The sequence below is a fragment of the Curcuma longa genome, unplaced genomic scaffold (assembly GCF_044706935.1).
Source record: "Curcuma longa cultivar G26 ecotype Majalengka, Jawa Barat unplaced genomic scaffold, ITB_CL_G26_1.1 utg3290_np1212_1714210_RagTag, whole genome shotgun sequence".
Classification (NCBI taxonomy): domain Eukaryota; kingdom Viridiplantae; phylum Streptophyta; class Magnoliopsida; order Zingiberales; family Zingiberaceae; genus Curcuma; species Curcuma longa.
The window spans coordinates 1,207,910-1,235,849 of NW_027435602.1; the positions used below are offsets into that span (position 1 = coordinate 1,207,910).

General features: G+C 37.3%; 4 protein-coding genes across 6 annotated transcripts; 3 read left to right on the forward strand and 1 right to left on the reverse strand.

Moving 5' to 3' along the window:
- Window positions 1–1,457: 1,457 nt before the first annotated feature.
- On the forward strand, window positions 1,458–7,708 carry LOC141820335 (phospholipase D alpha 1-like). Of its 2 annotated transcripts, none has more exons than XM_074707626.1 (4): window positions 1,458–1,608; window positions 2,096–2,213; window positions 3,247–5,140; window positions 7,008–7,708. In XM_074707626.1, the coding sequence occupies exons 2-4, from the start codon at window positions 2,106–2,108 to the stop codon at window positions 7,439–7,441; spliced, it is 2,436 nt and encodes an 811-aa protein (XP_074563727.1). In that variant the 5' UTR covers window positions 1,458–1,608; window positions 2,096–2,105; the 3' UTR covers window positions 7,442–7,708. The 2 variants fall into 2 exon arrangements, with proteins under 2 accessions (XP_074563727.1, XP_074563728.1); XM_074707627.1 differs by having other exon boundaries at window positions 1,485–1,608; window positions 2,099–2,213.
- A 2,127-nt stretch (window positions 7,709–9,835) lies between these two features.
- Window positions 9,836–16,920, reverse strand: LOC141820483 (uncharacterized). 2 transcript variants are annotated; one of them, XM_074707808.1, is made up of 8 exons: window positions 16,810–16,920; window positions 16,512–16,743; window positions 16,253–16,434; window positions 15,961–16,135; window positions 13,060–13,262; window positions 10,957–11,082; window positions 10,769–10,872; window positions 9,836–10,123 (listed from the first exon to the last, which is right to left on the reverse strand). In XM_074707808.1, exons 1-8 carry the CDS (start codon window positions 16,847–16,849, stop codon window positions 9,998–10,000), a joined length of 1,188 nt encoding a protein of 395 aa, XP_074563909.1. In that variant the 5' UTR covers window positions 16,850–16,920; the 3' UTR covers window positions 9,836–9,997. The 2 variants fall into 2 exon arrangements, with proteins under 2 accessions (XP_074563909.1, XP_074563910.1); XM_074707809.1 differs by having other exon boundaries at window positions 16,512–16,734; window positions 16,810–16,893.
- A 5,284-nt stretch (window positions 16,921–22,204) lies between these two features.
- Window positions 22,205–23,777, forward strand: LOC141820325 (zinc finger protein CONSTANS-LIKE 16-like). Its single transcript, XM_074707609.1, has 2 exons — window positions 22,205–23,149; window positions 23,223–23,777. The coding sequence occupies exons 1-2, from the start codon at window positions 22,238–22,240 to the stop codon at window positions 23,481–23,483; spliced, it is 1,173 nt and encodes a 390-aa protein (XP_074563710.1). The 5' UTR covers window positions 22,205–22,237; the 3' UTR covers window positions 23,484–23,777.
- Window positions 23,778–25,404: 1,627 nt separating this feature from the next.
- Window positions 25,405–26,358, forward strand: LOC141820460 (HMG-Y-related protein A-like). The gene is made up of 2 exons (XM_074707785.1): window positions 25,405–25,541; window positions 25,611–26,358. Exons 1-2 carry the CDS (start codon window positions 25,488–25,490, stop codon window positions 26,058–26,060), a joined length of 504 nt encoding a protein of 167 aa, XP_074563886.1. The 5' UTR covers window positions 25,405–25,487; the 3' UTR covers window positions 26,061–26,358.
- The last annotated feature ends 1,582 nt before the right edge of the window (window positions 26,359–27,940 follow it).

Sequence of the window (27,940 nt, forward strand, 5' to 3'; positions counted from 1 at the left end):
CCTCCCTCCCCGAGTTCAACGTGCCGACGTTCAGCGGGCTAATCCCAGGGTAAGCCGTAAGCCTTTATCGTTGAGGACTCCTTGGGGGGAGTGACCTTGGGGACGCCAAGACGGCAAGAGGGGCGAGAGCGCGAGCTTGAAGCCTCGCGGTTTCGCCGGCGAGGAACGGAGGAAGACGGCCAGTCCACTCCAGAGGGGCGAGGCGGCAGGAGATCGCTGTTCGCCGGCGTCGGTGAGGAAAACCCTCAAGCGAACGAGGCGAGGGAGATGAAGAGTCGACAGTCGGCTGAGGGCGTTGGCGTTGAACGAGAACGAAAGAACGAGAACGAAAGAACGGGAGGAGAACGCGGAGAACGAGGCGAGGAGAAAGAGAACGGGAGAAGGAGACGCGTCGAACGAGGCGAGGGAGATAAAGGGGATATCGGTATTGGGAAGCGGCGAAATTTTTTGGATCCGATTTTAACCCTTTATTATCTCTAAATAATTTAATAATTTAAATTTTTTTTTTGGGCCCCTTTTAAACCTGGGCCCTAGGCATAGGCCTTACCCGCCTATGCCCAGAGCCGGGCCTGTATTGTATATCTGTAACTTGATGTTTGTTACATTTTTTTTTACTTTTATTTTTATAGTTTAGGTATTTATATTCTTATAAATTACAATTAATTCGGAAACTGATGGCTTCACGATCGTCTTAAACAAAAGTAAATTAAAAAATTATAATTAATTACAATAGAGAAGGATATTATTTCAACTTAGTCAAGATTTGAGATTTGATCCTTATACACTTTAATAATTCTATTCTGTCATAACCAATTCAATTATATCTCAAGATTATAATTTTTCATCTCAACAATATTTTACTTCTTTGATATGATAATAGAAAACATTATCATTACCATGTTCGTAATAATAGCCTTTTCATATCAATTTAATCACTGATTGAGAGTTTGATATCTCAGCGAAGTCGAAATAATATCATTCTTTGTCGTGATCAACTACAACTTCTCGATTATCTCTTCACATATGGTGATAAGATCGACTGTGTGGGATCGCTAGGATGGCGAATTCCACTTTTTTTATTGAAGTGCTTAAGAGGATTTGATGAATGTAATGCCTTATTCAGTCGTGATCAACTACAATTTCTCGATTTATTTCTTTATAGATGATCTTGAGATTGATTATGTAGGATAGTTGGGTGGTGGATTCCATCTTTAAACGAATAAAAGAGTTTGATGAATGTAGAAATTTATTTTTGATTAATTTTCTTTAAATTTATTTATTTATTTTTAAATTTTATATTTTTCTTCTCTGTTTTCTATTTCTTTAGTTCGAAGTAATTGCACTGCCACTTGCCACTGTTAGTTATATTTGCTTGTTTGTTTTTTTTTTTCATTTTTTTTATTGTTAAAATTAAAAAACGTCAACGGGGCCCTTCACCTTCTTCCTCCCACTTCTTCCAGATCTGATCCGTTCACTCCATCTTCTCTATATAAATCCGCGCCTCAACGCCGAGGCCGCAGTGATCGTCATCTCTCTCAGTTCCTCCATCCCTGTCCTTCTTCTTTGTCACGATTTGGTCACTCGCTTCGACGCGGGATTCGTCGCCGGGTAAGTACACTGAAATTGTACTTCTTCAATCTTGATTACTGCAAGATCGGCGGGTTTTACGCGGGATTTACTTACCTATCTTGATTCTGAAAAGGGGAAAAAGGGGTTTTGATTTTTCTACTCCAGCTGAATGAGTATGGTGCAGTGCCAGTCTGATGGCTTTTGCTTTTCTACTTTTTGAGTTAAATTAGACTGCGGAAAGTGAGCCTACGACTCTTTTTTTACTTGCTTTTGCACTTCAAATTGTGTTTTTTTCCTTTTGTTTCTCATGTTGATTTGGTTAGTCTTTGATGAAGTTTGCTAATTTGTCAGATTCTATTCTTTGTGGAAGTCTTTTTCTTTTTCTTTTGGGGGAGGACCGTCGCTTTTGTGATTTAAGTTCTGGAAGATGCGATCTTGCGATTTGATTTTATTTATCAGCTCGCTTGCGGTTCGGATCTGTTTCTTCCCTGATGTATATATTTTTCTCTTTTTGGAATTGAGATAGCAGGTGAGAAATGGCCCAGATTTTGTTGCACGGAACTCTCCATGCTTCGATTTTTGAAGCAGACTCACTGACGAATCCTCACAGAGCTTCTGGTGGCGCTCCACATTTCTTTCGTAAGGTAACGCCTATATTGTGATGAGCACTTGACTTAGTCATCTCTGGTTTCTCGATCTCCTCTGTACCATCTTTGTGCTTATGAGATTTGCACGGTGTGTTGTCAGCTAATGATTGGTGAGTCATGTGTGATTTTGCGAGGTCTCTGTTGGTGATTGTTGTTTTATATTCCAAGCATCTTTTATTTCTCTAATGTTCTGTAGAAAGTAGATTTGTAGAATTTATTGTTAACAGAAAGAAGAGATCCCAAATGTCGTGTTTGCAAAGTGTCTCAAATACCATGGGTTGGATATTACTCTAGCACCGCTTGCTAGAAACTGCCGACAAACTATAGACTCGTAGATCAAAATCAGATGCATCTAGAATGACGAATAATTTTACCGCAAGTCCATATAATAAAATCTTCATCTCCCTTGCTAAACTTGCTCTTGCACAAAGAAAACAAGAGCAATTTACTTGGTTTGGATACGCATTTAAACCAGGTAAAAAATCAAATAGATATAGTTATATTGATTACTGAATAAATATATTCTTTATAACTAAATTTAAGATTGTTGTAGTTATGCAGTTGGATTGGTTAAACAGTGCCAGTCTAACTAGGTACCTTGTGCAATATGCAATTCAATCTATTGACCCACTAGTTTGACCGGTGAACTTGTGCCTTGGAGTATTTTAATTCAATTTCTAATTTGATTTTCATAACTATACTTAAAACATCTAAAAGCCCCTTAAATAGAGTTTATTTGACACTTGAGCTATAGCTAGAAATACGAGGCCAATATATAGGCAAGCCCAACGCCAAATGTACTGTGTATTGGAGACTCATCAAAGTGTGATAAGAAATCATTGAAAATTAGAAGATAATCAGTTAGGATCGATTTAGTACGAGACATTTTTTAAAAAAAATTGTTGTTGATTCTTGTGTATTGTGGTTGAGATTATTTATGTAGGCATTTGATTTAGTTAATATTTTTATTGAATGCCTTTTTGTTTCTTCTATTCTGATCAGTTTATGCACATTGAAATACTTCGAACAGATTGTTGAAGGTATTGAAGATACTGTGGGTCTTGGCAAAGGTTCCACCAATATTTATGCCACAATTGATCTAGAGAAGGCCCGTGTTGGCCGAACAAGAAAACTTAAGGAACCTATCAATCCTCGTTGGTACGAGTCTTTTCATATATATTGTGCTCACATGGCAGCAGATGTCATCATCACCATCAAAGTTGACAACCCTATCGGGGCATCACTCATTGGAAGAGCTTATTTGCCCGTCACTGAGATTCTTGATGGTGAGGAAGTGGATAGGTGGCTCGAGATATGTGATCAAGATCGGAATCCTATTGGAGAAGCTAAGGTTCATGTGAAATTACAATACTTTGATGTTTCAAAAGACCGCAACTGGGCAAGGGGTCTTCGAAGTGGAAAATATCCTGGTGTCCCCTACACATTTTTCCCTCAGAGACAAGGTTGCAAGGTAACACTTTACCAAGATGCACATGTCCCTGACGACTTCATTCCCCGAATCCCTCTTTCTGATGGGAAAATCTATGAGCCCCATAGGTGCTGGGAAGATATTTTTGATGCAATTAGTAATGCACAACATCTTATATACATCACTGGATGGTCTGTGTACACGGAGATCACTTTGGTGAGAGACACCAAGAGGCCAAAACCAGGTGGAGATGTTACACTTGGAGAGCTCCTTAAGAAGAAGGCTAGTGAAGGTGTTCGAGTCCTTATGCTAGTTTGGGATGACAGAACCTCAGTAGGTTTACTGAAGAAAGATGGTCTTATGGCAACCCATGATGAGGAAACTGAACAATATTTCAAGGACTCGGATGTACACTGTGTTTTGTGTCCTCGAAATCCTGATGATGGTGGAAGCTTTGTTCAAGACCTACAAATTGCCACTATGTTCACTCATCATCAAAAGATTGTTGTTGTTGACCACGAGATGCCTAACAAGAGTTCTCAGCAGCGAAGAATTGTGAGCTTTGTCGGGGGCATTGATCTTTGTGATGGCAGATATGATACACAATTTCATTCTTTGTTCAGGACATTGGACACGGCTCATCATGATGACTTCCACCAACCAAATTTTGGAGAGGCTTCAATCAAGAAAGGTGGACCAAGAGAGCCTTGGCATGATATCCATTCACGGCTTGAAGGACCTATTGCCTGGGATGTTTTGTACAATTTTGAACAGAGATGGAGAAAGCAGGGAAGAAAAGATATCCTTGTAGAGCTTCGAGATCTATCTGATATCATAATTCCACCTTCTCCTGTCATGTTTCCAGAGGACCAAGATACTTGGAATGTTCAACTGTTCAGATCTATTGATGAAGGTGCTGCTTTTGGCTTCCCTGAGGCCCCAGAGGATGCTGCTAGAGCCGGGCTTGTTAGTGGGAAGGATAACATCATTGATAGAAGCATTCAAGATGCTTACGTAAATGCCATTCGTAGGGCAAAAGATTTTATCTATATTGAAAATCAGTACTTCCTTGGCAGTTCTTATGCATGGAAAGCTGATGACATCAAGCCTGAGGACATTGGTGCATTGCATCTGATCCCTAAGGAGTTGTCTTTGAAGATTGTTAGTAAGATTGAAGCTGGGGAGAGGTTTACTGTCTATATCGTTGTTCCAATGTGGCCAGAGGGCATACCAGAAAGTGGATCAGTCCAAGCAATCTTAGATTGGCAGCGGCGGACAATGGACATGATGTATGCAGATATTGTTCAAGCTCTTCGGGCAAAAGGACTTGAAGATAATCCGAAGGACTACTTGACCTTCTTTTGCTTAGCGAATCGAGAGGTAAAGAAGAGTGGGGAATATGAACCTGAGGAGCAGCCACCACCAGACACTGACTACAGCAGGGCTCAAGAGGCCAGACGATTTATGATCTATGTTCATACAAAAATGATGATTGGTAAGCCTTCATTTATTATTATTTCTATTTCTACATGGTTTTAGAGTTCTGTAATAGACATGCACTTCCGTCGCTGATTGATTTATACCTAAATTGAGACTTGTAGTGCCCACATTTACTAATTGATTGATTTGAATAAGCTAATGGATATGCATTTTTGTACTGCAAAATTTATCATTTGCAATGAGTTTATTTGCTTCATATTATGCTATTTTATGCCTCTTGGAAACCTAGTAACAGATAGGAAATTCAAGCTTTCAGGTTAACCAACAAAACAAACTTTTTTCTAGGTTCCTTGTAGGCTAAAATCATGGAATTGATAGTATAGAGGCCTCAAGATGCTTGAATGAAATAACAACAACAACAACTAAGCCTTTATCCCACTAAGTGGGGTTGGCAAAATGCATGACTGAATCAATTTATTCAAATTAGCAACATTATTTTTCTTTAGGCACTTCGCTTGTATTTTATGGATTTTTTACAATTTGATGGGCAGGCACTCCGCTGTATGCTCAACTAATTCGTTGTTATTTTATGAACTAACTATGGAGAACATTTCATTTTACCTGCATAATTATTGCCATTTTGAAATGCCTCCCAAACTTGTTGAATCATCATTTTACCCTCTCCCCCCATAGTTTTAATCTATTGTTGAAATACCCCATCCTTCAATTTGAAGATTTTAAACATTTTTAGAGTCACAAATCCATTCTACAACTTGATAAAGCCAAGAATTTAGAAAAGTTAAGGGTGCCTCATATTTTAGTCATAAGCTAATTTGCAAATAAGCTTTTGGTCATTTTGTGCAAGTACAATGCTAAGTTATAAGGTGCAAGCCTTACAAATTAGCTTACGCCTAAAAATTCAAAATTTCTAAGATATTTACAATTTGTGTTGAAGTTAAATACTCAGAAATCTCATGGTCTCTTGGAAGTTCATTTGCAAATCACCTTACTATCATGCATTGTCAGCAGAGTGTTAATTTCTAAGTGTGCAAACTATAAGTTCAAGATTTGTAATATTTTGAGTTATAAACTCATGCTGTAACTTGTTTCGAAGCTAAAAGCCAAAACACTCACACTCTTTAAATTTGGCTACAAGTTGATTTGACAATCAGCTTGCACCTTGGAACTTGGCATTGTGTTGGAATAGAATGACCACAAGCTGATTAGCAAATCAACTCAAGATCAAATTTCAAGAGATTGCCAGTTTTAGATTGTTAGCTTCAACACAAGTTGTAACATGGGGTTTGACTCTAAAAATGTTAGAAATCTTGAAGTTGTAGGGCACAAGCTAAATTGGAAAAGACTATGCTTTAGAACTCAGCACTATGTTGGCATGGATTGACCATAAGTTGATTTGAAAATTAGCTTGCAATTAAAATTTGAGATACAATGATTTTTCTTCGTTTAAGCTTTAACTCAAATGGTCGCCTGAGATTGTGACTCCAAAAATATTAAAAGTCATAAATTTATGGAATGCAAGATGATTCATGGAAAGATAATGGAAAAAAATTTAGGATTTAACGGGGTGAAGCGTATTTTAGCAACAGAAAATAGGGATAAAATGTTAATTTGAAAACTATATGAGCATTTCAAAAAAAAACCCCAGAAAATTGTGGAGGGTTTAAATGCAATTTTCTCTTAACTTTCATATGATGGATTCTGGTTTTGATCATTCTTCAGAAATGCAGCATTCTTGTTTTTGTTCAGTCATATCATCTATTTACCCTTCTGGGTCCAAGTGTTTTGTTCATTCATGTTCTGATTGTGGAGGTCTGTCATTGTATCACCTTGCCAACTTGTTGTAATGCAATCACATATTTGGAGTAAATGACATTTCATTTTCTTAAAATTCTTGAATACAGTTGATGATGAGTATATCATAATCGGATCGGCCAACATCAACCAGCGATCAATGGATGGAAGCAGGGATTCTGAGATTGCTATGGGAGCATACCAACCACACTACCTGTCAACGAGGGAGCTAGCAAAGGGGCAGATCCATGGTTTCAGAATGGCCCTTTGGTATGAGCATCTGGGAATGCTTGATGAAGTCTTCCAGCATCCAGAGACATTGGAGTGCGTACAGAAGGTCAACAAGATAGCTGAGAAATACTGGGATCTATATTCAAGTGACAACCTCGACCGCGATCTGCCAGGTCACCTTCTTAGCTATCCCATAGCAGTCTCCAGCGAAGGCACTGTCACAGAGTTGCCAGGGACAGAGTTCTTCCCTGACACCAAAGCCCGAGTCCTCGGAACCAAATCTGACTATCTTCCACCCATCCTCACTACATGATTGGTTCGACAAATTAGTGCTTTGCGTATTTCTTTTTTCAGAATAAAGTTTGCAGTTGGTCAGGGAAAGATAGTTACTTGTCTGGATGAGGGGACGGTATAATAAGGATTTGGGTTTGTTGTATGTTGTATTACTATATACAGTTGGGAGTGTTGCTTGAACTCTTATCTATGGCTTGTTGTTCCTGTGATGTATCATTGCGATGGAGTCGACATGGTTTATACAATGTGTTTAATATGAGTTCGAAAATGATGTGTTTTCTTTCCAGTGAATTCTGCAATAGTGTCCTGGGAGGATAATTGTTTGGTTGCTTGTTGCATCTGATAAGCAGAGCTCAAATTACTTGTTATCCTGTTTTTGTTACCCCTTTTGTATAGAATTAAGCTGGTAAATCCCTGGTACTAGCTACTGCAAAATCTGTTATTCTCATAAAATCTTTCTACAGATATAATAATCGCTTTTGGCTTGTTTTACCAAAGGTTGTGCTGAGAGCATGGTTTAAAATCTTAATACAGATTGGATTGGTTTTTTTATATATATACAAGTTCTTCCTCTAATTTGCCTACCGAACAAATCACACTATTAAAATCATATTCACAAATTTGCTATTGTTGGAGGGGTCGTTTACATTTTATTCTTGTCATAGTTGAGGTCTTCACCTTAACAAGTTTTTGATGCAAAGTTAAACTATATCCAAGAAACTCAGAGCTCGTCTCGTCAGTCAATCGCCACTGCGACTGCACCTCCACCAACTGGAAATGGCTCTCCCATGGCAGCAGTCGCCGCTTCACTCGGGATCATTTCTTTATCCCATGCCCTGCTCTGCAGTCACTAATTCACTCTTCCTCTTCTCCCCTCCATGGCTTCGACACTGTTTCAGCTGCTGCTGCTGCTCTTCTTCTCCTTCGCCGGCGCAGGCAAGAAAGATATACGAAATTCAGTGTTGAAACTTGCTAATTAATTGATTAATTATCTTATTCTCTGTAACAGGGTTGGGCGAGCACGATGGCTACGGAGCCGTGAAGGCGCTGGGGTCGAGGCCGCCTTCTGTCGGTGAACAGGTGCATGAGGTGCAGGCCGTGCAGGATGACGCTGGTGGCGTTCCCGCGAGGAAGAAGCTCGTCGCCGGAAGAAACAGGGGATGAGAGTTATTATCTGATGGCTTGGATGTGCCGGTGCGGCTAAAGCCTCTTCCGACCTTGATCCATCTCATTCTCCATCATTAAGCTTCGTTTAGGCGCTGCCTCGCCTCTTAATTTGTTGGCATGGCAGCGAAAAAATGAATGTGTTTTTGCCGTCGCTATTTATTCAGCCCTATTATTAGTTGTTATAATATATTAAAGTAAATACTTTTTTAAATTTAACTTGTCATAAATATTAGGGTAAAAATTAAAAGGGCTTCGTGGGACGTATCTTTTTTATTTATTATTAAAAAGGGATCATCAATATATTTTTACTTGTCATACTATTCATATTTTTGACACTTCAGATTTATAACTACTATATTAATATTTTAACTTTAATATATTATTATAATGGCTATGAACACTTCTATTTTAATCAATACTAATACTGTATTATAATAATTATATTTTATAACTCTTATAATATATATAAATGTTGATCAACACTAATTAAAATTAATCAACATAAATTAATGTCGTATTATAGAATATAGATAATTTATTTTAATTAATATTATATTATAATAATTACTAGATCATAACTATTATAATTGTATATTTATAGTAGTTATTAAATTATAATTACAGTATCATAATTATTATAATTAGAGAGTAATTATGATTTTGTAATTAATATAATAATATAAAAAATAAAAAATAATTTTCAAAAATAAAATATGTAGAGGGGAGATGAGACTTTTGATAACAAATAAAAAGATCTCTTTTTAACCATTTCAATTTATACTTTTGTCCTAAATATTATGTTTTTACTTAAAAATTCTTTATCAATTTATTTAAAATTATTTAAATATAAAAAATAATAATTCTGCTTCTTCCATCCGTCGGGGAGGAGGGCGCTTTTACTGAGTCTTGTCCTCCTGTGGCTCGCTTTCCTTCTGTTGCTGCTGAGCACTGCCGGCGGCTGCTCCTCTGCTCATGGCGGCGAATGCTGGTTCCGGCCGGTGAGTTATGGGAAGCAGCACCTCCGTCGCCATGGCAGTCACCGACGTGGAGGGCGGTCGCCGGGCGTCGGCGCCGGCGAGATTAGTCCCCGGTACGGCGTGGAGGAGCGACTGAACCCGACGGGGCCGAATCCTCTGCATCACTGATTTGTACGTATCTAACTTGTTGATATCTTTGGCCTTGGTCATCGATCTCAACAATCTCATTCATAAATGTGTATGATAATGCAATTTAAGAGAGAATGCAATTTAAGAGAAAACTGTCCTCCCCATAGTGGTCGGTCGATCAGTTCTAGAATTTATTGAAACTTCAATTCTAAGAACACACTTGTTCATGTTCCAATAAGAAAGTAACTATCTACAAGATTCATGAGCAATGGCACTGTCTTAAAATGACAACAAGGGCTCTGTCACTGGATGAAATTCACAAGTCCACGCAAAAGTAGCAGGATGATGCACAAAATGATGACGGTGACTTCTAGTATTGTATCGTAACCCTGCAACATCTCCATCATGCTGTGGAAGATTCTCTGCCCCTACAGTGGAATCGGATAAAAGGAATAAAAAACCATAAAAATGAGCATCAAAGTTCTGTGCTTCTGTTGACAAAGAGAGAGTTTTAATGCTTTTCGGAAAAGTAAAACTAAAAGCAGAAAAGTATGTAGATGAAATGAAGCAAATAAATGAACGTAGTTACAACTCACCCTTGTTACAGCGGATTGTAGATAAAAAGAGGTTAAGAAAAACCAACAGATTTTCTGCCAAAAGTTGGGCTTCAAATCCGTATAGCATCACTGAGAGGAGTTTAATCTTGTCGCCCTTGTCCCGAATGAGAAATGTTTTGCATCCTATTGTTAGGACACCTCGAGATCATAGACCAAGAAGAGGTTGAGAGAATTCCAAAATAGAATTGAAGTCAAGGGTTTTCTCGGCAAGTGATTCCGTTTAACTAAACCATAAACTTCTTTTCTCTAGATTCCAGACGATACAAATTAAGATGTGATATATTATTATAGGTCTCAAATCTTACGACATCATTCATATAAACTGCTTCAAGTTCTCAAAGGTGACCACTAATGCTTTTACAACTTCAAGAATTGCAGCATCAGAGACAGGAGCAGCAAAGGAAACATACAATTGGCATAAAGACTAGCAAAAATCGTAGAATCTAGAATACCAACCTGCAATAAGTAGTTCTGATTGAAAGGAAGGTTCCTATCAGCATGTTCAATGCAGTAACGCAACATACCCACTATGGCCAACTCAGTATCTTCATCCTTCGTGTCTGCAACCGTGAACTTTATTTATTTGTACCATATCGAATACACATGTTTATCTAGGAAGAGGCAGAAAAGATTAGATGCACCACCTGCAATGTCAAAAATTTGCTGCAGAGGAGGAATTCCCAAGAGATCTCCTAAGTAGAGACGGACACGAGCACGCTGTGATATTGACAATTCATCACCATGGGTGATCACCAAAGCTGGTTTGTTATCTACATCACAACATTTGCAATTAACAGAAATTATATTGGAAGGAAAATTTTGCAAGCATGAATAAAAATGACAAAGACTCCGAATTAAAGTGATGGGAAATAGAAGTAATTAATGAACACTAAAAAGAAAAAGATAGCCAAGTGCACAAAGTTTCCACTAATGTGGGGTTCCAGAGAAGGGTTAGACCACATTGAATCTATTGTGAGCAGTCTTACCCTACAATGCAAGAGGTTATTTCTGCGACTCAAATTTGTGACCACAAGATCATATGGCAAACAACTTTACCATTGCACCAAGACTTCCTTTCAAGTAATGAACACTAGTAGAAGGAAAATGCAGAACTCCATAATAGAAGCATCATCAACAAAATATTTTACCCACGATCATGGTCAAACAGGCTATGCCCAAAGTATGAAAGAGAATGTCATCTGTGTTTTTAATTGTACTAATCAAGCTTGTAAAGTTTGTGTATACTTGCCTATCACTAATCAAACTTGTCAGGCAAAAGAACTGAGTCCTAATTATTTTGGAACCTCCATGCCTGCCAAATATTGCATTCCATAGGCAACCAAACATAAATCTAAACAAACAATAATCTAATTAATAACATTTTTTTCCAGTGTCATCCATTTGTTTCCTTCCTGCGTCAAACCGTTAGATGCAATTATGAATATTGGTTCTCACAGTAATCTTGACCATTCAATGCAGCATGTGTTTACCGTTATGTAGATGGGCAACTGATCATCACAAAAACTTCACTAAAAATAGTTGTGTGATAATATAGATCAAGAATGGAATAAGACTTAGCTGAAGAGGATTTCAAGTAGATTATTTGCTAGTAACATTACATTTTGCATTACAAACAGAAGAATATTTAGTTTAATTCCAATCAATCTACAAATAGTGAAGCTTTGGTAATATAGGAATAAAACTGCTAGACTTATTTAATTTATCAATCTCTGCTTATAGTCACTTCATTCAGTGGTCCACTAACCTTTAGTCAATTGCACTATGTAGGAAGATGATCTGGCCTGGCAATGCTTAGAAAGCACGAGATATAAGGCTACCATATTCGGTTACTTGGAGAGTATACCAGAAAGATCTCATTGCCGATCTAACTACTGCAACTACAGTAATCCTTAGATCATAAGTCATGCGGAATTGATATGACAATTAATTTATAGGCAAAAGTCAAAAGTCAACCAAGCACCCTTATTTGTTTAGAATCATCAAGGGGCGCCCCATTTTAATTTTTTATTAAAAGGATGCTCCACTCCACTAGCAATCCATGTACAATTACCCAACTGCCCTCCAATATATATTTTCATTATTATCTCCCGCCTAAATCTTGAATCGGTCGGACGTTTCTTAGTTGCTACAACACGGATTCAATCCTGTTCACCTACCATTCATGCACGTTATAGCAGCTATGTCGTAGTTGCTACATCACGAATTCAACCTGCTCACCCAACATTCATGCTGTAACAACTACGAAACCGTAGCTGCTATCAGGATTTAGGCGAGAGATAATAATGGGAACAATGTACTAAGGGCAGTTTGGTAATTATACATAGATTGTTGGTGGGGTGGGGTGCCCTTTTGATAAAAAAAATCAAAATAGGGCACCTCTTTGATGATTTGGAAAAAATTGGGGCGCCCTTTTGATTTTTGCCTTTAATTTATAAAATTGCATATGGTATATTTTACTGTTTCGATTAAAAGAATTACCTACTAGTATATTGTGTGCTTCATGATCGTATGTTTCTATATCACTCCTAGGATAACATGCGGATTGAGAAAGGTTCAAGGATCTATGTGTATATGATCTCTATGTTTAACTAGAAATTTGAGTTTCACCAATGCATTTTGAAAGAAGAGATGCATTCAGTTTATAAAAAACCATCAAATCACAAAGCTGGAACTGAACTGTTTTCACAACCTTTCTAATGTAAGAAAAATTAATCAACTAACAATACCTTTAAACGACAAGAATGGATATTTGAAGGTCTCCAATAGTATATCAACATAACCATTGTCTTTTGCATGAATCGATTCCAAAATAGTGACTCCATTAACGACCAATATGACAAAGTTTACTACCCTCTTTTTGCAAGGGCTGAATACACCTTGTCGGACCATTGATTTTATTGTATTCCTTGTCATGATATCATCTGATTGCCTGAAACAACAAATTAAAATATCACATCCAAAAATGAGTAAATGAACCACTTGTATGTTGTCTTAGCAAATTCCTTCATAACTTAATGCAAGTTTAGTTTTTGCCCGTTAACACAGCCAAATCCTAACTAAAAGACTTCTTTAAGTGATTCAAAGTTATATGTTCACTAACCCTATTAAAAATGCTGTTATATTTTGTTAAATTTAAAACCCAAATCAAATCGTAAGTTAAACCCACCCAGGTAAGCAACTTAAACCCACAAATTTACTTTTTCCCCTTCCATGCCTGAACCCTTATACAACAAGTGGAGTTTGTGGACACTTTCCTAGTGTGCAGCTACCACCACTCCTCGCACACCCATGTTGCACGTCGAGGGCCTCAAACAAATTCTTCATTTCTTCTCACTATTTCTTCACCTGCCCAAGGTTCTAGGTCATATTTGACATTTTCAATCTCATGTTTCACCTCCTCAACAACTGTCCTCTCAACAAAGAGAGCAAGGAAGCAATGAGATTTTAGTGACGAGCTAGAAACGAATGAATATAGAAATCAGAGGAGTTTAGTGTTTCCTGCGGGCAGCAGTTGCAAATTGGAGTTACTTGGTGTTTTTTGAGACCAATTAAGACAATGGAAAAAATCTCAACCTTGTTCTTGAGGTAGGATCCTTATATCTAATTGTCGTCTTACTCTATTGAATAAAGGTATTACATGGTGAGTTATGAGGATCTGGGAGTTTTGCTGTAGGGAATTGAAGTTTCATGTTTTCCTAATCATTGTTGTTCTAGATTGGTGGAACTTGGTATTGTCTAAAATTCTACAAGATGAAAAGGATCACCTATCTATGCTTGTCTAATAATTTAGGGCCATAATAAGATTTTTGTGGCTTGATTGACACTTTAGCTGCTGTCCAAAGGGACAACAAGGTTTTGGCTAGTTTATTGTCAGTCCAAGTGTATTACCTTGTTTCATAGAGTCCGTGCTTTGAAAGGATGAATATTACACCACTTATACCCTCATGTTAAATCCAATTGTTAAGCTAAACTGCATGCCCCTTGTTAGGATAGTTTTAATTGTTGTAGGTGCGTGAGTAGTGGTAAACTAGAGGATTATAAGCAAAATTCTAATTCAACAAAGAAAAATCTAGTTTGGCCCCTTTTTCTACTCTTAATTGCTTGCTTTATTCATTATAAACATGCACTTGTGATATCACCCTTAGACATGTACAGCATGCATATTTCTTTCTACTTATTCCTCTTTTAAAATACATGTCATATACTATGCATATTTTCCTTATGCTTACGAATTTCTCAACTTTCATGGTCCTTATGCTTATTAATTACATTACATCATGATTAATAATATTACTCATTAGTATTTTTGTTTTATGTTGATATTGATTATATATTATGACACATACCATGCTATGTTAAATGGAACCAATAAAATGACTATATGCTATGACACAACATGCTTAATACGCTAAGTGGAACGTATAAAATGATTACATGTTATGGCACATTGCATGCGTGATATGTGTAACAAAAAAAAAATGAATGCTTAATTACGACCTAAACTATCTCAATGACTTGCAACCACTGGCATCATGTCATCTCTATATTGTAATGAGTGATGAGTGTCTAGGCTGCTATAAAGTAGCGATCATGCACATGTCAAGCATGCATAGTGCACCTTTCGATTGCTTCTGAGTCATGGGATGGTCTAAGTCAACTCTGCTTAAGCTTGCTTAAAAATATAAATCTACCTAAATAATGTAACATGGTGCATCGTGAGAAGATATCATTTAATGCATAATTTGTTATATTTGCCCATTACCCACTACCTTGTTGCAAGGGCCTTATTTGGTTTGTGAAAAAAAATTATTTTCAGTTCATCTGATAATAAAATGAAGTTTGAAAATTGAAAAAATCAAACATTTATCATCCCATTTACCTCTAATAAATTTAATTGTGACAAAGAAGCTAATTCTGAATATTTATTTCATTTATCTATTTAACTTACAAATTTTAATTTCTAAGAAAAAAATCCAAACAAGGCCTAATCCTTGTTCCTATCATATATCTTATACATTTCTACCAACTATTTCTTTATCTGGCATCATTTTTATTTGCCTCTAATCTCACCTTAGGGAAAATAATAGGGGTACCAGATCCAGACATTAGATGTTACTCTAGGGCATATTTAGCTACTGCATTTTATTGAGATTTTTCATGTGGATCTTTAGAAACCTCATTTGTTTACCTTTTTCACATTTTAATTTCTTTTAGTGTTTTTGCTAGTTGATGTTTTAAAAAATTTTAGTGTAGTTAAAAAATTTATAAATAAAACTTGTTGTTTATCTATTCATTTATAAGTTCTATGCTAATGAGCAGTCACATTGACCAGTGACTGGCATAAGTGAAGTCTAATTGCTAATGGAATTGCCGTGATGGCATATGAATACCATCCTGTACAAAGGCAAGAAGCCATTTGGATCATGTCAAAAGAACTTTAGAATAAAAAAGAATACTTAATGATAAAAAAATACTTATCATGTCAAAGATAAGACACTTCAGCGCCAACACGGCATTTCTTAATGACAACAGTTTGAAATATTCTTCAAGAACTAATTGCTTCAATTAAAAAATAATAATCATACAACCAATTAGAGCAGGTGCATTGAAAGTCAATTGTGTATTACCTTATCGCCATCTCTCCATGACTAACACCACGGGTCATCCAACACTGGAGCAATTCAACATTATCTGATGGTTTACTGGACAAACTCCGAGTATCATAAATGCAAAGTGATTTCGATTTCCTCGGTATCATGTATTCTTGCAGGAAGCAAGTTCCTAATGTTGCTGACAAATTATCTGCAAGCATATAAATATCACAGCCATGACCAAAACATCAAAGAGCTTCTGCAATTGTGATCACAATTCCTGCATTAAGCTAATAAATAAGAACTTGAGAATTTAAGAAGTCCTCACGTGAAACTTGCGCCCTATCAGGTGTCGATTGGTCGTCTTCAAACACCCTGGTGATCCTATTGATAAGAGTACTCTTACCAGAACCCCTAGGCCCAATCAGGAGAAGCGTCGTACAGTCCGAGACCTCGTAGTCTCCGGCCGTGGTGCCGCCCACTTCTTCAATCCAATCTCCAGGTTTATGCCTAAGCGATATCAAAGTCAAGAAATCGAAAAAGGCAAAATCCCTAAACGAGGAGCGACTAAAAAAAATCGGACTTGCCTCAAGATGAGATCTTTGGTTTCTCTGAGGGTCCCTTTGCGCGCCGGGGGATCGCTATAAAACTCCAAGAGTTCATTGTAAGTCTTGCGTCGCGGCGGGTTATCACAGACCTCCTCTTCAGCGGCGGCGGCAGCAATGGCCGCTGTGATCTCGGGCGAGTATGAGAGTGGTGAGTCATCGGGATGACGGTCAGAGGAAGATTGTGAGGAAATCACGCCGTCATCTGCCAGTTCTGAGACGACTTGGAGAAGGTAATGATCGATTGGAAAAAGGAAAAGGGAAAGCGTAAAACTCGAACCTTCCGGAAGATGATCGGAGGATCGCCTACCACCGCCCATGATCTAGAATCGATGTTGACGTCGTCCTGCTCTGCTCCTCTGCGTGCGCCTCGCCGAGATTTTAATAATTCGATGCTTCAATGTTAAGGATAATACTTCCGGCTTTTTCAAAAAAGCCCAGTCGAGGATTTCTTTTACACAAAAATTAAATATTTTTTTTAAAAAGATAATTCGGGTGTATCACCCGATTAATAGATAGATAATTTTTTTGAATTCGTCTTAAATGCAAATTAAATATAATTTATACGATTCAAAAATAAACTTTTAAATTATTCGTCCTATTTAAAATTTAAACAAGTTAATTATTAGACCTTTATTTGCTCATTTTAAGAAAATTAAACAGACCTAAACTATTATATAAGTTTAAAGGGGCTAGAATTGCTATAAAGTAGTACAAGAGAAAAAGAACAAGTTAGATGTTATATGCCTTAGCAATAGGATTGATCACTTATACTATCAATGGTAATCTATGGTCTTATACGATCGAGCTTCAATCAAATTGTTCGTCATTCTCTGAATTTCTTCGCTCCATTATATATCAAATTAAATTATTTGTTATCTATTTATCTGTTTATCTATCTATCTATATATATATATACCACTTGATCATTCTTGAGAATTGCTATCTTTGAGACTTGTCGTTGAACATATTATCTTTGGCGAAAGTAATCAACTATTCTATTCGAGGTGAAATTCTTGCGATTGTCAGTTGAGAGATTCATGTCCTCTAGCTCGAAGGTAAGAAATCGAGTATTTTAATTTCCTTCCTTTTGTGATAGATAGATGATGATAAATCAATTTCTTGTAGTGTTGATCTTGACAACTCAATCATCTATTGGCTCGTCTTGCCTGGTCAAACCATTTAATCCGATCAACTCGATCGCTTGTCTAACTCGAGTTAATCAACTTGTCGTATATAAGAATATCGAATGGATAGAATAGATCCACACTTCCCTATCATTTTCAACCTGATCTATTTATTCAACCTCCATTGCACAGATAATGCCATGGCTCTGACTCTTGGGCTTCATCAAAGAGTATTAATAGTGGATGGTGTTGGTGATTTAGAAAAAAGAAATTAATTCTCTAATTTAAATTTTAAAAATATTTTATATAACATAATTTGGATAGACACAATCTAGATTAATCTTTAAGCCTTGTATGATAATGCTGACTCATCTAGACAATGATTGCCAATGAAAACACTTAATTGTTATCTTTCTCACATGTGAGATCTTTAAATGAAGAATCATTATCACCTCGAGAAAAATAACTTTGGGCAAGATTTAAAAGGGCGTTCCATCAAATTTTTTATTCCGAGAATACTATTAATTACTTTCAATGGTATTATACCAGTCTACTACAAGTCTACAACGTTGTTCCTTACTTCAAATAGTATTATAGCAAGCTAATTTGGAGGTGGTACGAGGATTTTCCTTAAATTAGTAAACAAATATTAGGGCAAAAATTAAAAGGGCATCCATCATTTATATTTTTATCAGATGTCCCATGTCTAATTAAAATCAAATGGACGTTCCATTTAACTTGAATTAATCGAAATGCCCTTACATTATTGATCATTTAGTCGTGTAGAAGTTAACAATCGGCTTCTATAACTATAGGAGTTAGTTGCTAACTTCTACAACAATGATTTTTTATCATTTTGATTTTACTTTAGTGATAATTTGATTAAAATAATATTTCAATAAACAAAACAAACGATGAAAAGTTCATAATACTCACTATATTTTAAATAAATATTTTTTAATCACGATCAACCATGTACAAGTTACCATGTTATTTCTTATAGAAGCTAATTGTTAGATTCTACAATTATGATTTTCTATCATTTTAATTTACTTTTTATGAGAGCGATAACATGATTAAAATAACAGTTCAACGAGTAAAATAAACGATGGAGACGCTATGATACTCATTACATTTCAAATGAATATAATTTAATTATGATCTAACGTGTAGAATCTAGCATATAACTTCTACAACATATATCTATACATTCATATAGCTATTACAAAATAGTAAGGATAACGATAATTCAGACAGTTCATATTAGATGAAACATCCATTTGACAAAATGAGATGTTCATCAGATTAAAATTGGGAAGTGAGATGGCATCTTAATTTTTACCCAAAATATTATTTTAATATAATAATATTATATATTTTTAAAATTGATATGTACGATAGGACCTCTCACTTAGTTATACCCTATGTGTTTGATTTAGTCACACATGCATGATTAAGATACGGCCTAGCCATCCATCTCCGTCATGATCAATTATAATTTTTTGATTTACTTCATTATAAATGGTTATGAGACTGACTGTGTGAGGCCACTGGGATGACGAATTTCACCTTTTGCAGAAGAAAAGAAGATACAAACTAGCTCTCTCTCTCTCTCTTGGGCATGTGCCTATGTTGCCGCTGCCATATATAGTCGTGTTGCCAGTGATAACATCTCCTACCTCTTGCTTGTCATCTAAACATTAGTTTCATTAATTATATTCAAAGAATTGAACCTTAACGTATGTGTAAGTATTATAATTATAACACTCATTCATATTGAATATAATACAATTTGAATATTATAATATTCACACGTTAATGTCGATGGGGATGCTCTTATGTTCCATTTATTGTTTAAGCATTTGTTATCACACGAAACATTTCGAATCTTATGATGCTGATGCAAAACTAGCGACTAGCCATGGGAACATAAATAATCATGAGTTATACCTAAAGAAAAAACAAAAAGAGGAATTAATTAGAACCTTGTGGAATATATATCGATAAGGACATTTATGTTTTTCTTCAAAAAAATAATAAAATAAAAAACAAGGCCAATTAAATCCCTCTCAATGAGCATCCAAAATGTCAAGTAAGAACAACATCAAGCCCTATCTTTCAGTGGAGTTTTTAGGCAAGTGTGGTTGACTCCAAAATTAGGGTTCCATCAATGGAGGATTTGCACAAACACACACACATAAATGCAAAAGAATTTTCAATTAATTATTGCATACTTTAAATTTGTCAAGCAGCTAGCAACAAGTGCAAGTTGTATATATAATTTAGTTTAAAGATATGATTTTAACATTTTAAAAGTAAATTTCTTTAAATAATTGAATATGTGCGTGCAACTTGTTTACTAAGGTAGCATAATATTATATTAGTGTTGTATTATTATTTTAATCATTAGAATTAGAAAATAGCACTCCTTATATTATGAAAAAAATAGATATAATTGTCTAATAATTCCATAAGTATTTATGCACACATGACACATGATAATATCATCTTGGTTAAAGAGAGAGAATCCCACATAAGCACTTATGCATAACAATATTTTTTGCTTATTATCACTCGATATCTATGCACAAATGATCTACCTCATGCTAGCCCCCGACTCGACAAATTAAATTCAGTAAAAGATTCTAAAGTCAACTTTATCGAGACTTAAAATTGTTGACTTTGAGATTCATCAAGTTTGATTAGGGTTAATTAACTGCACCATGCATGCACGGACGCATGCAGGGTTAATTGAGTAGCTACGTGTTTGTGCATGGATCATACAAGTGTCACGTTCCAAACTGTTTTCTTCTAGCCTACCACAAACACTTTGAGAGTTTGAGTGTCCCCAATTAAAACAAGTCATTAATTACTATGCATTTCTAAGTTTCTTAAATTTAAAAATATATTTTTTATATTTTTATATAATATAAATATAGATAGACACACGCATGCCATTCATAACATATATATGATCTCAATTTTGTATATATATATATGCGTGGATTTAGTTTGTCTGGTTCATTGTGAAGAAACGAGTTTCATTGTGATTGGCTTTGTTTGGATAAGACCCCAACACTTTTATGACGTATAATATAATTAATTGTCGTATTTTAAGTCGTAATTCTTAATAGATTACACTTGACGATTTAAAAGGTTGAATCTAAGTTGGATACGACAATCTACTAGTTAATTGCTAAGTTAACCTAATGTGAATATGGTTAGTTTTAATGCCCAAATTGAGCAAGAGTTGGGTTAACCTAGCTAAGCCACTTAATAATGGTTGAAAACATCTCTTGTTCCCGTGTATGATTATGCGAGTACCAAAAGATCATCGAGAAGTAAAAGTCAATTTTTGTCATTATATTGAATTCAAAGCTCTCTTGGTGACATTCTTCTCATTTATTAGTAGCATTTCGATGTGTTTGGATGAGGGGTTAACATATATCTATAGGGTTTGATTTCTACCATTTAGCTAGAGGGGGATGAGATTTTAAATCTACGAGGCCGGTTGGAGGTTAATTCAAATGTTAGAGTTATCTTGAGGTGCTAGAGGCTCCTCGGTTTTTCTCTTCTTATGAGTTGAATATATATGATGAAAAAGAATTAGCTTTTGATTGACTAGTAAGTATTCTGTCGATTAAATTAGTATCATTTTGAATATCAACCTAGGATTTAGTCATGACATATATAAAAAATTATTAAATACACCTCTAATGTCTTATATTAAGTATGGAAAATAATATATAATCAAGTTTTAATAAAAAAATTAGCATCAAAATATGGTTAGATACATACAATCATTCATCAAATATAATTAGAATTTAATTTATTGACTCAATACTACAAAACAAAATTAATTATTTAAATCGTGCATTATATTAGAATTTACATCGGCTTCTCAAAAAAATAATCTTAGTTCAACCATTTTCAACAAATGTATTACTGCCCAAGCCATCGATCGATTGGAAGTGTTGTCAATGGACTAAATTGATTGATTACAGTCAAATACCTTTGGCCAAAAGTTTTTAATGGTTGTAGAAATCAAAGATGTTTAACTACTAAATAATATTAAAAAGTTAAGTACTGAGAAAATTGCCAATAATAATATTTTAAAATAGCTATCGGTTAATTTATCAGCAGAAGCTCAAATATATTTTTAATTAAAAATATTATATAATTTCTTAATATTATTATTGAATGACTATTACATAAAATATTATATAATTCTCAAGCGATAAACACAACATAACAAAGTCATACGCGAATTCCATTGTGGAATCGCCGCCTGTTCATGCCCCACCTCGACGGCGACGTTCGCCACGATCCCCTTCCGCCCCAATCTCGGCGGGCCACCACCGCAATCCGCGCAATTGACCGGCCGCCCAATCCCATTCCTCACAGCCGGATCGCCTTTACCCTCTCAGCCAATCCCCTTCCAGATACCTCCCGCCGCTGGCTCCCGATCGACGTCGACGCCATCCTCAAAAGCGCATCCGCCGGGCCCGCTGCCCTCCCTGGCCATCATCATATTAAGCTAATTATGAGGGCAAAGGTAGCATTTTGTGGAGCTCCGAGAGCATGTCGCCGGCGATGAGGCATAGCGCCGCCGTGGGTGCCAAAACAGCGCGGGCATGCGACGGGTGCTTGCGCCGCCGCGCCCGGTGGTTCTGCGAGGCCGATGAGGCCTTCCTCTGCCAGGCCTGCGACGTCTCCGTCCACTCCGCTAATCCCCTCGCACGCCGCCACCAACGCGTCCGCCTCAACACAGCCTCCTCCCTCGAGCGCCCTTCTTCTCCCCCTGCGTGGCTCCATGGCTTCACCCGCAAGCCCCGGACGCCGCGTGGCAAGCCGCTGGGGATCACCAAGGCCGAGCCCCTTGTGCCGGACCTCGAGGCGATGGCCGTGGCGGATGAGGAGGAGTTGGACGAGCAGCAACAGCAACAGCTCCTCTACTGCGTGCCCATCCTGGACCCTGTTATCGCCGAGCTCTGCTTGCATCCCCTATTCGCAGACGATGCCAACGCTTCCGGCGAGGAGGTGAAGCCGGCGCCTGAGGCAGCAGCCGAACAGTGCTTGCCTGGGTCCTACTCCGACGCCTTCGCGGGGCTTCACCAGTCGGAGATGGACCTCGCGGAGTTCGCTTCCGACATGGAGACTTTGCTCGGTCGGGGTCTCGGCGATGACTGCTTCTCCATGGCCGAGCTGGGATTGCTGGGAGAGGATGAGGAAGGGAAGCGGAAGGTGAAGGAGGAGATGGAGTTAGACGGCGGCGACGCGGCCTGTGATTACAGAGTCGACGCCGAGCTCGGTTCGGCAGCGATGGTTGCGGAAGTGGAGGAGGAGATGGCGTTGGAAAATGCGAGGATCAAGCTGAGACTGGACTACGAGGCCGTGGTCGAGGCCTGGTCTTCTAACGGATGCTCGCCGTGGATGGACGGCGGTCGACCGGCGGAGCTCGACCCCAAGAGATTACTATGGCCGGAACTCCACGTAAGAAACTGACCGAGCCTCCGTACGGTCTCAAAAATCTCATCTTTCTCAAACTCGATCTGTTTCACGTTAGGTGACGGCGGGAGACGGAGGAAGCGCGGAAGTGATGTACTATCCGTTGGGAGTGGCGGCGGCGACGGTAGACGAGGGGAGGGAGGCGCGGGTGTCGAGGTACCGGGAGAAGCGGCGGACGAGGCTGTTCTCCAAGAAGATCCGCTACGAGGTGCGGAAGCTGAACGCGGAGAAGCGGCCGAGGATGAAGGGCCGCTTCGTGAAGCGGGCGGCGGCCTTCCCGGCTGCCGGGGCACCAGCTGCTTCCTTGTTTTACCGATGAAACTCCGACGATAGGTATCTTCTGTAGATTAACTGTGCATATATCAGTATCTACTGTAAGAGGGCAGGTTCACCTGTGCCTTATGAAACCTTCTCTTCTTCCATGGAAGAACAGCTCAAGGTTTCCCGCTGAATAGCAAAAGCGAAATGATCTGAGATTTCTTGCTATACATCTGCATGTTGAATGATATCAGTTGGATATCTTCTCACAATCAATCCATGTCTATGATGACTATCTCCTTATTGTAAATACTTGGATCATGGTGAATTATCAAAGATTAGGAGTATTTGTGCATGGTTTCTTCCCATTTTTAGTCAAATTCATCAACATCCATGGTTGGAGCTAGAGGGAAGTGTTTTAGTTCTATGTACATAAAAAAAGATGGAACTTTACGACTTCAAGAATGTCAACCCTAAACACTCACTCTTAAATTTAACCTTGTATGTTTGAGTTTCTAACTAGGATCAACTATGATATGCTCTTCAATTGATTTCTAAGTAGTCCTTAATGGACATCAAAGGTGGATGAATACTCGATGTCCAAGGATTTAGAATTGTTTACACATGGTAGAATATGTTCTCAACAATAAGCTTGCATAAGGGCTCCCACATTAATGCAAAGCCAACCAAGAAAGATATTATTTTGCCTCCATGGATATGGTGTGGTATAGTGGTAAAGTACTTAAAAGAACAATTAAGAGGATTTTAAATTCCATTAAAAATGAATATTCTTTAAATTAGCTTAAATTATGTTCTGAATGATTCATGACACCTAAATTGATCAAATAAAAAAAAATTATATCTTACTTGTCATTAAATTATCCAAACCTTTTTTACATTGTAGCATTCTTTATCTCTAGTAGGCCATAGAGCCTTACATGGGCAAAGCCCACTTGCTCCACTCTCCTCGATCCAACAGTCAATTGAGATTTAATTTATATTATATACTAATAAAAATTATTGAATTTGAGCTGTTCAAATCCGATTAGAATTCGAATTGAACTCTATTTATTATTAATTTTATTATAGATAGTTTTGATTTGAATATGTTCAAATTAAAATTCAAATAATTCGAACTGAATTTGAACCATAGTCGAGTGATTCAAATAATTTAAACTAAATTTGAATTTAAATTTCATTTTAAATTGAGTTTGAGCCGAAATTATTTATATTTTTTAATTTTAAATCAAATTTGAATATCTTATATATTTTTTGAACTCATATTTAAATATTAATATTTTTATATCATTTAATTAGATTATATTCTTCTGTACCTCTAATTTGATCCCTCTTTAGCATGTCAAGTTGCCTTTCCATGATTTGCCTTTTAATCTCGAATGGCATCAAGATCCAATTCTTTTTTGTCTTCAAAATCCTTCGAATCTCTTTCTAATAAAGATCCCATTACATAATTGAGATTGACACCATTCTGTCTTATCGACTTCAATAGTTTAAGAAGCTTTAATGTATCAACTATACATTCTAGATTTACTCCCTCATATATAATCATGAGACTGATAATATGGAATCGTTGGAATGACGAATTCTACTTTTTTTTTACTACAAACGATGCAATGAGGGTTCGATTTTTACATTAAATATTTTATGTTTGTGGTGTTCAAATGACTCATGATATTGGATCGGCATATCAAAAGCCACCTATGCTTTTCGAATTGACTTTGTTGTTGATGAAATTTTTTTATGAAATCGAATTAATTATCATTAAAATTAATGAGATGGTAAAAATTGAATGCATGGTTAAAAAAATCTTTAATGTAAAAAAATTAACATTTAATATATTCATCCATTATTTTTTTCACTAGAAAATAATATATATATATATTATATTGTGTGTGGTAATGCAATTGAATAAATTAAAAAGTGTGGACTCTTCTTCCTCTCACTTTCCCAATTCTACTGCTTGTGTTCATTCCCAAATCTCCCAAATCCCTCCATTACCGGACCTTGACCTGTAGCAGCGCAAGTCGCTCTCCAGTCTCCTCCCATGGCGACACCCGAAGACGACCCGCGGACCCAGCCCCTCCCTCCCTACCGTCAGGTACTGCTACTCCTCCGCCCTCTCTCGCCCTCAAAATCCATTTTTTGATCCCCTGCTTCTCGCTTTCAGATGATTTTGGCGGCGATCTCCGCCGCCGGCAGCCAGAGCGGCGCCAGCAAGTCCTCGATCTCGGATCACATCGAGTCCACTTACTCCGACCGCCTCCCGCCGTCCCACGCCTCACTGCTCGCCGCTTACCTCGCTACCATGGCCTCCGCCGGCGAGCTGGTCCTCGTCGGCCATGACGTCTACCTCCTCCCCGATCCTGAAGCTCCTCCCCCCAAGCGCCGCGGCCGACCGCCCAAGCCCCGGCACCCCGCCCCCGCCGATGCCGCCCCCAAGCGCCGTGGCCGCCCGCCCAAGAGCGTCGACCCCCTGGCCCCGCCCAAGATCCCGCGCCCGCGCGGACGCCCCCCGAAGCAAGATGGGGACTCCGAGCAGGCCGGCCTTGGGAAGCGACCGAGGGGGCGACCGCTGAAGGCCAGGCCTCCACAGTTCACCGAAGTGGGGTTCGTGTGAGCTCCGCTCCGCTCCCGCAACGTGAGAAAGCTAATTGTTTGACCCAAATTGGCCTTCTGCTGCTGGAATCAACTCGATGGGAAAGCTTCGGCTGTGGTTTTCTAGTAGGATTCACTCGACAGGAAGGTTAGTGTTGTATTTGTTCCACTACTTATTGTTCTTGTTCCGATGCCTTTTCTACTGAAAAAAGACCAACTTTTCTATTGTGCTGATTGCAATTTAATTTAGAGTCAAACATATTCCTTCTCCATGAATGTATTGCTTATCTTGTCGTGGGAATCTCATATGTTCTCTTCAACTCTTTCTTTGCAAGAATGATCTGTTTCTATCATCACACTTCTGAACAAATCACTACCTTTATAATTTGTGGCTTCCTTGAATTGCTATCGAGGGAACAGCATCCTCTCTAGGTCAGTTGATAAGATCATTGTCACAGTTCTTAATCTACAAAGATCATTTATGAGCAGTACTACCAAATCATAATACAATAAAGATTTCGTAATAATGGATACTGATCATTGAGATTATTAAAAGAATCATTTGGGGATGCTGATCATTGACCACAGCTGGATAAGCACAATATATATGAATGGGTAGATAGAAACTTTGGAAAGTTTAGGAAGAAGGAAAAAGGCAAGTGTTAACTTGAAGAATGTGGTTGAACATTACCTTTCTTCTTCACCTATTTTGTTAGTGAGTTTGTTTACATGTTTTCAAATTTTAAGCTATGCAATAGATTCAATTTGGAGGATGGTGAATTGGGGCATTTGACAGCCTGAGATGCGGTGGAGGGTCATCAAGTGATGCAAGGGCAGTTGAAGTAGGTGACAGACTTAACCTAATAAGGGTCTTTAATTCTTACTCTTTTCAAGAAGTTTTCATTAACTCACTTTCTTTTCCTATCTTTTCTTCTTCATTTTCAGATTTGGAAGGGTTTTTTTCTTTCTTTCTTGTCTTGACAAATAATCACACACACACACACACACATGAATGACTTTCTCCATGAATGTGGCCTTTGAGAGATCCATGGATACTTCTCCATGGAGATTGGTTCTCTTATTGACCTAGAGTTCGAAGAGGAGTTGCTATAGGTGCCGATGGCCCGTGTTTGGGTTGGCCGTGCTTGGGTCATACATGGGCTAGGTCTAGGACAGGATCATTCTTACTTTGCTCTACATCAACCATTGGTTCCTTGTTATGTTCATGGGAGGCTCATTTGTGACCTAATAACATAAATCATTTCTACCAAACTCAAAGAACTTATACTTCAAATTAGGCTCATTCTTTGTGCAACAAAATAATTTATTTCTATTTTTTGATAAATTCTAAATAAATTAAATTATTTTTAATATTGGATCCCAATTGTTATTAAAATTTAGAAACTATTTTTTTATATTTAATATCCATTTAGGAAAATATTTTTGGTTTCTTAAGATTAAGTTGATTGGAAAATAATCAAATTGGTCAAAATAGTTTAAGTATAAAGTGATTCATTTCACTAGTTTTTTGTCATATGATTTTTGTACGACTAATAAAGAAAATAGAATCGATATTTTCTTTTATATTCCATTTTATTTGATTTCATTCCATTGCATTTTGTGGGCAATAAAATCTGAAATCGATGAGAGTATACGTTGAGGGCCCTTTTATTATTTTTAGTTCAATTGAATACTATTTTGTCCTTTGACATGGAAATTAAATGAGCAAAATATTGAATTAGATCTTTTACCAAAACTCAAAAAGAGCCTTTATTTTCATTATAATTAAAGTATGCTCCATTAAAAAAATGAAAAGAACGTCATATTATATTTTTCATCTCTAAACTATTTTTATTCTAATGTTATTATAGCAATTAACGTCAAAATTACTATAATAAATTA